General features: G+C 41.3%; 1 protein-coding gene across 2 annotated transcripts in view; it reads left to right on the forward strand.

Moving 5' to 3' along the window:
• LOC120790732 (ephrin type-B receptor 1-like) overlaps positions 1-13,506 on the forward strand; it is an 82,632-nt gene extending 69,126 nt beyond the window's left edge. For both annotated transcript variants that reach the window (XM_040128554.1, XM_040128553.1), the window contains exons 14-20: positions 878-1,125; positions 4,269-4,336; positions 5,064-5,211; positions 6,765-6,914; positions 11,330-11,526; positions 11,648-11,806; positions 13,340-13,506. In XM_040128554.1, coding sequence (XP_039984488.1) covers positions 878-1,125; positions 4,269-4,336; positions 5,064-5,211; positions 6,765-6,914; positions 11,330-11,526; positions 11,648-11,806; positions 13,340-13,451 — 1,082 coding nt within the window. In that variant the 3' untranslated portion in view covers positions 13,452-13,506. The remainder of the gene's footprint in view (positions 1-877; positions 1,126-4,268; positions 4,337-5,063; positions 5,212-6,764; positions 6,915-11,329; positions 11,527-11,647; positions 11,807-13,339) is intronic.
• Positions 13,507-13,827: the final 321 nt, after the last annotated feature.

Raw genomic sequence — 13,827 nt, forward strand, 5'->3', positions numbered from 1 at the left:
GTTATGATCAAAGAGTAAACACTAAGTAGTCCAATCCAATCTTACTCAGTCTTATACGTCTGGTCAGGCATCTAATGCTAAGTAGCCTACCTAGTTAGGAAATAAATAAATCCTATGTGACCACTGAGACCTCAGCTCAATAAACTGATGCTACAAGGCAAATAAACAGAGCAAGAAAGTGCTTCAGTCTACAAGAAAAATTAAACTGCAGGCAGCAATTGAACCCATGAACTGTGCGTTTCAGTATAGTCTCTTTAACCACAAGGGCACCCTGCTGCCTTTGTCTAAAACAAGAGAGGGCATTGACAGCTTTGGCGTGTTTTTCAAAGCGAAGTACCTCAGAAATAATAATAATGTCACCATCCCTTTTATCTCATTTGCCACCTCTGCTACACAGCCTTCTCTCACCAATGTATGGAATTCTCTAGGGGATTCAATTGTTGTTGTTCTTTGTGTCAGCACAAAATACCATTAATGTTCCTCTAAACGAAACCTTCGACCTCAGTCTGCACCGAAAGAGCTGCTCAGAGGTCATTAGTATGAGACTGAGGGTGCAGAGGGCAGCTCCCAGGGGTGAGAGTGCGAGAGTGTATGAACTCCTGGCCATCCGATTTCACAGCTGGCCCATTTAACATCATAAAATGTGATTAAAATGTAATTATTTATTGGCCCCTTTACTATATAATAATAATTATTATTATTTAAGGGTTCAGAATTCAAAGGAGCATTAAAAGAAAACGCCATCACCAACAATGTTCAGCTGAGTCACCTACTGTTTTCTGAAGAGCCTTAGATATACAGTATACTGTACCTTGTGATTTTGCTGTTAGACAGAATGCTTTCATTTCAAGCTCCTAAATGTTCTCTTCTTCCTCAGGTGAGTTTGGGGAGGTGTACAAAGGCCGCCTGAAGCCTGTTGGGAAAAAAGAAATTCCTGTGGCCATCAAGACCCTGAAGGTGGGCTACTCTGAGCGGCAAAGGAGGGACTTCCTGTCCGAGGCGTCGATCATGGGCCAGTTTGACCAGCCAAACATCATCAGGCTGGAGGGCGTGGTCACCAAGAGCAGGCCCACGATGATCATCACGGAGTTCATGGAGAACGGAGCTCTTGACTCGTTTCTCAGGGTAAATAACGCATACATACTGTAACACACAGACGCATGCAGATGTAGCTGTTTTGAAAAAGTGTGCCGATGCACTTCATATTACATACAAGAAAGGATTATTTACAGTTTTAATGGAGGGCAGAGGCAGTGTAAGTGCATGAATGTGTACTCTTACACTACAGTGATCCCAAACTCTGACTGCAATATAGATGGTTTTGTAGTAAAGCTGCAAATGTCCGATATACACTAACAAAATTGAATAAAATATCCAACAATGGTAAAAAAAAATAAATGAATAAAATAATAATAATGATAATAGTAAAAAAGATAAGAGATGTTTGGAATAAAACAGTATACTAGCATTAATAAAAGATGTTCCCGAGCCCATCTAATCGTATGACTCCTAGCTGGGTTCTAGCTAAATCATTTCAATATCTAGTATGGCCACGCTTCCCCTTTAAAACAGCACCTATTCTCTTACATACACAGTTTTTCAAGGTACCTGGCAGGTAGGTTGTTCCATTGCTTGTGTCATTTCGTGTAAACCCAGACCGACTTCATGATGTTAGGATCGGGACTCTGTGGGGGCCACACCATCTGTTGCATCTGTTGTTGTGCTTCCTGTTGCTAAAGATAGTTCCTCGTGGCTCTGGCTCTATGCTTGGGCTCATTGTCAAGCTGCAGAATGAATTTGGGACTGATCAGATGGTACCGTGCGACGGTTGAGAATCTAAACATCTAAACCTGCCGCGAACTGTTCCGCAGTACTGTATATGACTCCCTAAGTTCAGTCCAAAGTCACATATGGTCCAAACACATAAACACACATACAACACAGAGAATCAGATGAAGATTGGAGGAGAGGGAGTTTTTGGAGGAGACACAAAGACAGAAACAACCTCCCGCTCTTCCTTTTCCTCTCTTTTTCCTTACTGCGTTCCTTCCTCCTCATCCTGCCGGCCTGTCTGCCCGTCAGTCTGTCCGTCTGTTTGATCCTGCCCTCCTTTCGAGGCGCCTCTAAAAACAGAAAGAGAAACTCTTTGATGTTCGGTTCTCACAGCATGACCCCTTTTGACTCAGATATCATCCGCTGACTCATACATGCAGACACACACACACACACACACACACACACATAAACACAATGATCGATCTCGCTGGTGTTGCTGTCCTAGCGTGACCACCTGAGGATCAATGCATGCCTGTGTTTGTGTGCACCTAGAAGACGGCTTTGCCTGCAGAGGATTAGGCTAGAGGAGCATCAAAGGCACGGTTTGATGCTCAAAGTGAATTAAAAGAGACACACACACACACACACACACCTTCGACTGCAACTATGTCAGTGGGGATGTCAGTGATGTTTATGAGAGACGGAGACAGTCTGGCCCAAAGGTGAAAGAGTGAAAACATAAAAAGGCAAATGTTTTTGGCTCATAATGACAAGAGACCTCCAGCTCCTAAAAATATGTGGTTATCAATATTCAGCTCAGGAATTTTATTGTTTGCTTGTACACATTAGGGATATAATTACAAACATTCAAATTAAAGCAATGGCATAATAAAATAAATAATTTTCAACCTCATCTACACATGGCAAGGCGTTATTTCAATTATATCATATCACATATATCTCAAGGACAGCGAAAGCCCATCGGCCAACATTAGCCAAGATTCTGACACAGAATAAGAACGTGTTTAATTACTTCACCTTAAAAAGATCTGGTTGACTGTACTATTTCTCCACAGGGAAGAACAATAAAATTAACTCTGACTTTCTTAACTCTACAAGCCTGTTTTGAAGCCTCTTTTGTATAGCGATGGTCGACCTGCTTCATGCTATTCAAAGTGATACGATTATAACTCATTAACTAGTATCTCCTGCTGTCTAGGATACACCGTAGACATGCAGCATGAAGCAATGCTCAAATTAAGGTGAAAAAGATCGACCTGTATTCAGGATCTGAATGGACTGTCAATGTGAAAACCACCAACATGGTTTTCCGGGGCTTTGTCGAGAAGTGTTTAAAAGAATGTCAGGGTGTTCTTAAGGTTTTTTTCTGCTTAAAATGAACTAGTTTATAAGCACTGTCATCGGATCACATCTAAAGGCTAAAATCTTCACGGTAGTTCAGAGTGGCCACATTCAAAGGTAGGTCAGGTAGCCTGCTGGTATAACCTCCTCCTGGCTGTATCACACTGCCTCCATTATCTCTGTGAACTATGCAACTGTGCCCAGACACTGCTAAATGACCTTATAAGCGCTTTGTTTGAGGCATAACGACCCCTTAAACCTAGCTATCATATAAGTTTACTATATGTCGCACTGTTCGGGATGGGCCCGATAAAACCCTGGTTTGCAGTCTTTGCCGGGCTGTACGATATGAATTTGAGGCATGTCACTGAATGCAACGAATGCCTACTGAATCAAAGTGGGTCGATAAGGCTGAAGTTTTCCCTTTTCATCAGTAGGTTTGCATATTTTTTTTCACAAATCTTCTGTAGGTAACACTGTAAAAAAAAAAAGGCTTTTGTAAATCCCAATAAATGTGACCTTGTATCAACAAATATGATCAATGATTTGGCTCTCAAACACGAATGGGGGGAAAAAAAACTTTTTCTAAGGCAGCAATAACAATAGTATTTTCGTTTAACCATATATGAATCAGATCACTGCCTACTGAGTTTGGACAGACCATCAATTACATTTTACGTCTCATAGTGCAACACTAAACATATATTTGCATAAATGAGTAGTTTTCTTTTTTCACATTAACATAAGCTGCCGGTAGCACTCGTTTGCTAGTGGAGAAACTTACATCACATCACATGAAAACTCGAATTTCCACAACAATAGCAATGATAAGAGTGTGTTTAAATATGTTTCTTCTTTCCCCTAATCACATTACAGTCACATTTTTTAACACGTCCATGTAAACATGTTCTCTGGGTCTCTGTAACATAAGCGTAGACCGCAGTCGCCACACCATCAGCTGAGAGGAAAAGGATACTTACTTCCCAAAAAAACGGTTTCTTGTAGACATGACATTTTATGTGAAACGCTGACATATCTTTTTATATGCTAGACTATCTCTAAATAACTCAGGTGAAAAAGTCTGATAGCAGAAAATAAAAATAATCCTGTCACTATTCATGGTTTTACAGCAGAATGATGGGCAGTTTCCAGTGATCCAGCTGGTTGGTATGCTGAGGGGCATCGCGTCTGGAATGAGGTATACACACGCACACACGCACACACACGCACACACACACGCACATACACAGACATGCTACAGAAATCCATTTTATTATAAAGATGAAGAACAAACCTTTTTAGATCAGGCATTGATTGCTACGAGAAGTTAGATTTCTTTGTAACAATACCACTTATATCATACTGGGAGTTCACGTGGTGATATCCAATACTGTCTGGTCATGTGTTATAAACAATCAGACATCAGCAGCTTGAGATATGCTCCCCTCCAAATCCTGCAAACTCTCTTTCTCACGCACACATGCACACTCGTACAAACTAACCTGAGAAAAACACAAGCTCTAAAGCACAGTGTATGGTAATCCAAGCTGTTTAATCAAGTTTACAGCACCACGACTTGTCAGCTTGGCAGCTTTAAACACTCACTCTCACACGCCACACACACACACACACACACACACACACACACACACATTAGATCCTATCTGTGTTTTATTGCAGGTATCTGGCTGTGATACCACACAAACGTTCATGTACACAAACATTAAATCCCATTCCTATTTTATCGAAGGTAGCTGGCAGTGATAACACACACACACACACACACACACACACACACACACACACACACACACATACACTGACACGCACACACACACTAAATCCCATTACCTTTTTTATAGTAACCCAGGTAGCTGGCAACAGATAACACACACATATTCACCTAACAAATCCTGTTGCTACAGGTACCTGGCGGAGATGAGTTATGTACACCGGGACCTGGCAGCTCGGAACATCTTGGTTAACAGCAACCTTGTGTGTAAGGTGTCTGACTTTGGCTTATCACGGTATCTGGAGGAGGACACCTCTGACCCCACCTACACCAGCTCACTGGTACGGACACACACACACACACACACACACACACACACACGGAAAAGCCAGGCACAAATAAATGTACATTAAAGAGGACACAGAAATGCTGCCGCCCTACTGTGGCACACTGCCTGCTGGTAAGCTCATAAATAACTTTTGTCCCCTCCATCTTTTTACGCCACTGCTCAGTCCTGCAACGCCTGCTATCCCGCATTACACGCAGGGATGATTCCCTCATGCCCCATAGGCAATTACTTGGACCATACTTCGCTCAGGCGTTCAGGCATTGGTTTTAGAGATATGCTGTCATTAACTTAAGCGTTGGGTAAGTGAACGGTTTGAACTTATAGTGGCACTATATGAAAAGTATGAGGACCATTGTAGTCATTAGGGAGGCAGTATACCACAGCAGAGCTGCCTGTCGGATGGTTGAATAGCTTTCAATCTCCTCAACCCACACCTTTCTGATGTTGAATTGAAGGGGGCGCTGTACCAGACCATTTCTGTAACTTTCCAAAACCGACTATCCAGCATTCACCCCCACTTCACGCCTTGATTGGCCAGCTGCGGGGTGGTGAGAAAGGAGCCAAGGTTTGACTTTCTCTCTCCAGCTCTCTTTTTTTGTTCTACACACATATATTTCATATTGAACGATAGAGTGCGTCTCGCCCGTCTCTCTGATAGCTGGCCTTCGAAATTCTCATCTACTATAATAAGGCCCTTATAGTAGGGTTCATCCTCCGGGGACCATGAATGACTACGCCAGATCTAATGGAAATCCATCCAGTTGTTGTTGAGATATTTCACTTTGGACGTTGGACTGACAGATGGATGTATTGGACATTACCATAAGGCCCCCTGACTAAAAAAAGCAATCAGTCTGGAAGCATTGTGTGACTGCTCATAAGTATTTCCTTTCATTTTAAAAGTGTAAAAGATTAGAGTTTACAGAGATAATATATTCCTACGAGAATGAGGCCTATCCATCCAACATGTAGAGATATTTCCCCTTCTCCTGGACTCCAAAATCAGCAGTCAGAAGAACAAAGCTTTTGTTTAGTCAGTGCTTTTTCTCTTCATTAGAAAAGACAAGAAGAAACAAATGTACAGTATGTACAGAATGTGGAACAGAGGTATGTTATCCATCTCACCACACTATCAAACATCTGCTTTGCTTTCTCTCTGTAGAAATAAACATTTTAAGAAAAGGCATACAGTATGTAGCATTATCCTTCAATATGTCTTCTTCCCATTGAAAACTGTATATGATGCTTCAGTGTGAATGCTGCAGCTGTGTGCACATTGTATTAAATCAAGCGTACTCCCATTTCTCACCACTGTGTCCGGTAAGGACTGTGAGGACCATTACTTTGACAGTCAGTCCTAACCCTGGTATTTATGACACACTATGGCACATATATTGGCTGCCTATAGCCTCTGTTCAGTACTGTGTGACGAATGCATAAGTGTACACATTAAAAAAGGAAATATAAGGCAAAAAAAAAAAAAAAAAAAATTTCTTCATTTATTTCTTTCCCTTTCTTCTCCTATTTTCTCTTTCTTTCTCCCAGGGTGGTAAAATCCCAGTGCGGTGGACGGCTCCGGAGGCGATCGCCTACAGGAAGTTCACGTCGGCGTCAGATGTCTGGAGTTATGGGATCGTCACCTGGGAGGTGATGTCTTACGGAGAGAGGCCTTACTGGGACATGAGCAACCAAGATGTAAGTCACCACCTGCTTGTGTGTGTGTGTGTGTGTGTGTGAGTGTGACAGAGATAAAGAGAGGTAGAGTCTGTCTCTTGTTGTCTTGTGTTCTCATTGATGTCTGTGACTGTATACGATTTTTTTTTTTAGTCACACACAGTCTTTCTAGAGTGTGTGTCTGTGTTTGGGTTGGGGGGTTTGAGTGTTTGTTTCCTTTGCAGTTTTTCACAGCAGGGTTTCTGCATGTCGAGGAAAACCCACGGAAAATGAGGACATCAATTTAAGTGTCACAGAAATGATTGTTTCCTGATGCCCAAAAGGCATCAGAATTTAGTTTTTTCCAGACAATCTTTTCTTCAGGGAATATGATATTGTCTTGACAACTTTATTCCAATTACCCTCACATTATTATCAATTTGCTACAGCCTTCTATATCTTTTCATTTCATGCTGGTAACACATTGATTTTATTAAGTGGTTTGAAATTATGTTTCATCCCTTTGTTTTTTAGACTAGAAATGATGAGCGATATTCAAAATTCTCTGCTATTCTTGTGTTAACATAACATAAAAACCACTCTCTCATCCTCTCTTTAGGCTGAGTATTCAATTTTACTGTTTAAACCTAAAGGGGATCTTTTACAGAACATGAAAAAGGAGGTTCCAGAAGATCGGATTGCTGACATTTTTATTTTTAGGTTTCTATTTCCGAGAAGAAATGTGATACACAGATTATAGTTAGTTTTGGCACTAACCCCCACTTCAAAGCACTGAGTACTACTAAATCCCGATTCTTGCTTTCTGAAAGTTTATATCTAATGGCTCTGACATATAGTGGCCTGGGAATTTTACACGCTTCCAGTTCGCCTTGAGTTTAAACTTTAAAATACATTTTGTTGCTGCAGAATATTTGCCAATGCACGACTGAGTTGTGTCTATAACCTGGGAAATGTGCTTCACCGAAGCTCTTTTAGGAAATATTTAGAGGTGTTATTTCTTCCAGTAAGACTACGTTTTCAGACCACAGCCCCACTCCAGGAATGTTTAACCTGCTTTAGACCTCATTAACTTACATGTGAAGTTTTTCTATATCTGGTTAGCTTTCCCACTGATGAGGAGTTAATCAGTGGTGAGATTCCCCTCCAACTGAGAGACAGAAACACATTTTCAACTAATAAAGGTGAATCAATCCCTCATTTTGGTCTGCAAGGAACCATTTCCCTATCTATCTCTTTTGCCTTATTTCATATTTTCCCTGTCTATTACCTCCACCCTGCTGTCTGTCCTCATCTCCTCCCTCGCAGCCTCACCCCTCATTCCTCCATGGTTGCTCCCGAGCATTAGAAGCAGCCTTTGCAGCAGTAATGACAGAGAGTCGGTATAATGACAGACACAGTTTTATAATGGCATACACAGCGTATAATGATAGAGAAAGTATGTGTTACTACTATACGTAAGGAGGGTCTGTTGGGGCATTAACTATGCATGAACCTCACAGCCCAAACTTACACATACTACACACATGCCTAAACCACACACATGCAAGCAGACACGCGTAAAAGCACACACACACACACACACACACACACACACACACACACACACAATTTCAAAGAACACGGAATGGAGAAATTGTCAGCGGAGCCGCCACAGGTACTGTGTTCGACATGAATTAATCATGAAAGAGACCTGTGATGTTCCACTACGCTCACTGCTATTGTGATTGACAGCGATCCTTAAAAAGAATTTATGTGGCACAAAGCCTGAGAAGTGTGTCGGGGTCAAGTAGAGTTCGCACAGCGAGCAGACAAATCCCCGGCGCTGCATTTACAGTAGAGGAAGTGCAGCAATTCCCTTAGCTTACCGTTAGATAGGCTTACACGCACACTGACTCAGTTTAAATGCAGGAGAAGCGGTGAAAAAAACCTGTTGGGGTTTTTATTCCAAGGAATTTTATGGAACTTCACCCTTCTTAAGGGCACAATCCCTCATTAAAATGTGAACAAAGACCGTAGCAGCAGCACCAAAATTCAAAACACAGAACATGTTGCATTTGGACTCAGGAGCTTGAATCACAGGCAGAAAAGGTGGAGTTAAAACAAAGTTAGGTCAACGGTCAAAGCAAGGAGAGGCCGGCAAAAGTCCGAAAACAGAGGTCATAAACTGAGGCAGGCAGGAAAACAAGACAAAAGGCTGGAATGCTTTGGCAGGAATTTTAGAAAATCCGGCAGTGCTGAGGCTACAGGTGCAGAAAATTCAGATTTTTACAAAAATAAAAGTACAAACATAAAATACAATAATTACAAAACAATGACACATGGCAGGAATGAAGTGCAACATAAATTGCTTAAATAATGGTGTAAAATTTGAAATTTGGGCTTATCCAATAACAATAATCAATTTAAAGCAGAGTTATACCAATAGATCAATTAGTTCACATAAAGAAAATTAATTGCCAAATATTTTGATTATAGTTTAAGTTATTTTTTATCAAACCTGTCTAAAATTAGTGGTTCCGGGTCCTCATATGTAAGAATTTGCTGCTTTTCTTTGTGTTACATTATAGTGAACTGAATATGTTGGGGTTTGTTGGCTGGACAAAAACAAAACATTTAATGATGCCACCTTCTGCTCTAGGACACTGATGTTTTACAATGTTTTCTGATGTTTTACAGACGTAATGATTAATTGAATAATCAAAAAAATAACCTGTAGACCAATTGATAATGAAAATAATCCCAATAGTTGCAGCCCTAATTTAAAGAAATAGTGAAGGGGATCATGCTTCTTTACTTTCATGCTTCTTTTACGTAAAGAGTTTGTTTACGAATTTGTCTGTCATTTCCAATGCTATTACTGAAATTTGTCATTTACGATATGTATCTGGAATATCTGTATGATTAAAGTGTGGAGGGTGAAAAGAAAGATGATAGAAACTGGATATGTGGAAAAAGTTGCAAAATTGATGAAGATATTGTCTGAAAGCTTTTCAAATAGAGGCGCCGCTACTTGAGTCTGGGAGACTTCTGTGATGTTCATTGTAATTAAATTCTGCAACCAAAGGTATACCAGGACATTAAGCACTACCTCTCTTAAATACAAAATTCCTGCCTAAAAGTTTTCAAAGAAGATCTTCATTGTCCTGAATACCTGCAGTGGCGGAATGATCAGAAGCTTCTCTGTGCACAAATACCTGCCTTGACGTCAGAGTCTGTAGCAGGCATCACGGCTGCCTAGCGATGAATATCTGGACATACTGAGCGTCTGCACGCTGACTCAGGATTAAGCTCTTAAATGGAAATGGAGATTCGTTTGTAAAAATACACCTGTCTTATCAGCCAAAATCGCAAAGGAGCTTTGACAGAGAAGACAATCCCATCCCTACTGAAGTCTCATCTGCCTGGATCAAGTGACAAATCAAAACTTCAGAGCAAAATATATGTCCCCCAAACAGCGGCAAGAGAGCTGGACTCAACTTTTGGATCTTTTTTTTTCTTTCTCATTTCGTCCCTTTGATATCCTGACCATCACAGACCAGCACCACGCTGTGTGCAATTTATTGATGTCATATCACAAGATCAGATTTCGTTCAAGATATTTTCTCCTCTCTGTCATTTATATCTCCCATTTCCCTTACCAGAAAGTGGGCTTGTTTAAAAACACACAGAAAAAGGAATTTGGTATTTGTCAAATATACGTCAAAAACAAGCATTTTTGTGTATTTATATACCAAAATCCTAATCTTATCTCTTCTGGTAAAACATGAACATATTTTTGTATAACTCGTCCTGCACTCAGGGACATGTACATAAATCTTAACCAGATCTGATTTTGGGAAACCAGCTAACCACCGTAAGTTATGTAAAACCACGCTTTGTACACACTGTCATTGTAGCTAGTTTAGCGGAGCAGTGTCATGGGTCAGAGATATTTGTTTGGCTATCACGCTGCAAAAACTTTACATTACAAATGCAGCCATGGATGCAGCCCGAGTGGTTCGAATTTAGTCATTTCTCCCTCTTTCTCTGCTTCCTGATTCAACAATGTGTGTGATGGAGGTGTGGGTGGAGGCAAACAGCCTTTACAATTGAATAGAGGGTTGTATTCAGCTGAAACTCCATGCTCACTAAGTAACAGCCGCTTTAAAGCATTCAAATCCTTCATCACTTTATCAAATCCCCCTAGAAATTTAACCCCACCCGCATATTTCAAATCAATTGATACCATGTCACATAATGGAAGCTAAACATGCGATTTCACTGTGTCCACTTGCGGCCACAAGGACAAGTTGTAAGACATTGGTTATAGCAGCTTTGAGTACGTAGAATGAAATAAAAATCCATCAATAATCTTTCAATATTTTCTTTAAATTTGTGTCCACTTGTCTTTTTACTTTGTCATTGTCCCTTTTTTCCCCTCTCCCACCATGTCCCAGGTGATAAATGCCATAGAGCAGGATTTCAGGCTGCCGGCTCCGATGGACTGTCCAGTAGTGCTGCACCAGCTGATGCTGGACTGCTGGCAGAAAGACAGGAACGCTCGGCCAAAGTTCCCCGATATTGTCAGCATGTTGGACAAAATGATACGCAACCCCGCATCTCTCAAAGCCGGCACCAACAGCGTGGCCCCGGGGTGAGGAGAGATACAATCTCATTTACATACACAAACACATTCTTCCCATCTCAACCCCCTGTTTCAGCGATAGAGTGTCTTTCCTAACCCCTCTATATCCACTTGTATCCACTCTCTGCAGTCCTTCCCTTCATCCCTTGCTAGACCGTGGTGCTCCAGACCTGAGCAGGGTGAGCTCAGTGGACGACTGGCTGGCTGCTCTGAAGATGACCCAGTATCGAGACTCCTTCCTGGGCTCTGGTTTCACCTCTTTGCCACTTGTCACACAAATCACAGCCGAGTAGGTCTACTCATAAACTGCCTGCCTCTCTTTTTGTCTGTCTGCCTCTCTCTGCCTGCGTCTTACACTGCCAAGCCAGCCTCTTGCTAGTTGAAAGACTGTCAGGGCAGCTGGTTGGCTGACTGCAAGTCCACACGTCCACCTGTCTCTCTGTCTCTCTGAACAATCTCCGTGCCTCACTTGCATCCATCCTTTCCTCCCCCTTTTTATCATGATATAAAATGCTATGAGCACCATTGCTGAACATCGATATATGACGGTCAAATAAATAGAGACTGTCCTTACTGTGCACAAATTAAACCACCGTCAAACCAAACTGGAATCAGCAGTGTTGGTGTTTCTTAAAGGTAGAACCATATTTAACACCATCTCTGGCTTTCATGTACCTCTTCTCCATACCGGGCATACCTGGTGTTTCTGGTAGTGGTTTGTTGTCTCTGAACGATCGTGTCAGAAGTGAGTGTTTCCATGATGTTTAATTCCCAACACCATCTGCAACTGTGAGAAATTCTGGAAGTTTTAGCTTTGTTTACTTTGTAATTAATGCACTATAGGTTTGCATTTTGTCAATAGTTATTTAAGGAATGGGTCCAGCTTTTTCCTGCCCCAACAAGCCCGTTAAGGAGGCAAATACTGTTGCAATCCATGGTCTAGTTCTGCTGGGCAGTTGCTCGATATGAATTGAGCCTTAAGACCTGACCTCCAAGCTCTTCAGTCAATAAAATAGTCCACAAGAGGTTCCTGCCATTACCTTTGACTAAAGCACCGGCGTCAGACCTGGATTTTGCCCCAGTGCGCTGCACTGTGACTGCCCACTGCTCCTCAATAGTTAGAAAGGGTCAAACATAGAAGATTGATTCCCACAGGGCTTAATTAAATTTACTTTAACATAGTACCCGTGTTGAGACAGCAGATAAGAAGGGCATGAGCCGGTGAAATTTATTTAAGACGCTTTTCATGCAGAATGCACTGATATTTTGGGGAAAATGGATGGGAAATTTACCAGACCTCACTATTCTTGGGTTTTTTAAATGTTCTCTATGCATCACAGATTCATGGCGGTATGTGTGTTAAATGGTATTTTGAAATTTAGGCCCCCGTTAGATCCTGCTATAAAATGATGTATGACTTTATGTGCGATGTAAGGACATGTGCTGTATTGTTTGCTGTGCTTGAACGCAATTTGCCCCAGATGCCATATCAGATCGGTAAAATAAAATGAATGATGTACCTGCAAAGCGTACAGTTTCTCCATATTACTTTCATAAAGAGGAATGTACCTTTAGATTAAAAGAGGTCAAAATCTGAGAGAGAATTATGTGGCTATATTTTTTTCTGTCTGAAAATGATTAGTTAAACAGAGGCTACAACTTTGTCATTACATAATCAAGGCAGTCTTTAATTTAGTCTCTGATTTATTGGTGTTAAAATCGTACACATTACACCTTCAATAATAGATGTATTAACATGAATTTTTCTGATGAGGATGATGATGCGACCTCATAATCTGTATCTGTTTCTGTGTTTCCCCAGAGATCTTCAGAGAATCGGAGTGTCTCTTGCCGGACACCAGAAGAAAATCCTGACCAGTGTTCAGTCAATGAGGCACCACGTTGATGACCAGTCTCCCACTGAATCTGTGTAACCACCGAGAGGAGTCATACAGTATGAAATATTTTGACCAGTGTACATTCTGTGAAGGAGCCGGCTGTCATCTTTACACTTCTGTTTCACCCTCATACACTTCAGTTGGATGCTCATGGAGATCTCGACCACTTACATGTTTTTAAACAATGGCCAAACTGTGGCCATTTGAGTGTCTGCATGGCCAGGTCATTGGACAGACTTCTCTCATGCCATTTGGCCTCCCGAATTGAGTTCAAATCACTGGGCAACGAGAGCCGATGACTGAAAACAAAAAAATAAAAAGGATCCGTCTTTGGGTGTCTTAAGCGGCAACAGTCAAAGACTACCATCCCCTCTGTAAGAGATAACTCTGTAGATTTCAATGATAGAAGTAA

The sequence above is a fragment of the Xiphias gladius genome, chromosome 6, assembly GCF_016859285.1.
Source record: "Xiphias gladius isolate SHS-SW01 ecotype Sanya breed wild chromosome 6, ASM1685928v1, whole genome shotgun sequence".
NCBI classification, from domain to species: Eukaryota; Metazoa; Chordata; class Actinopteri; order Istiophoriformes; family Xiphiidae; genus Xiphias; species Xiphias gladius.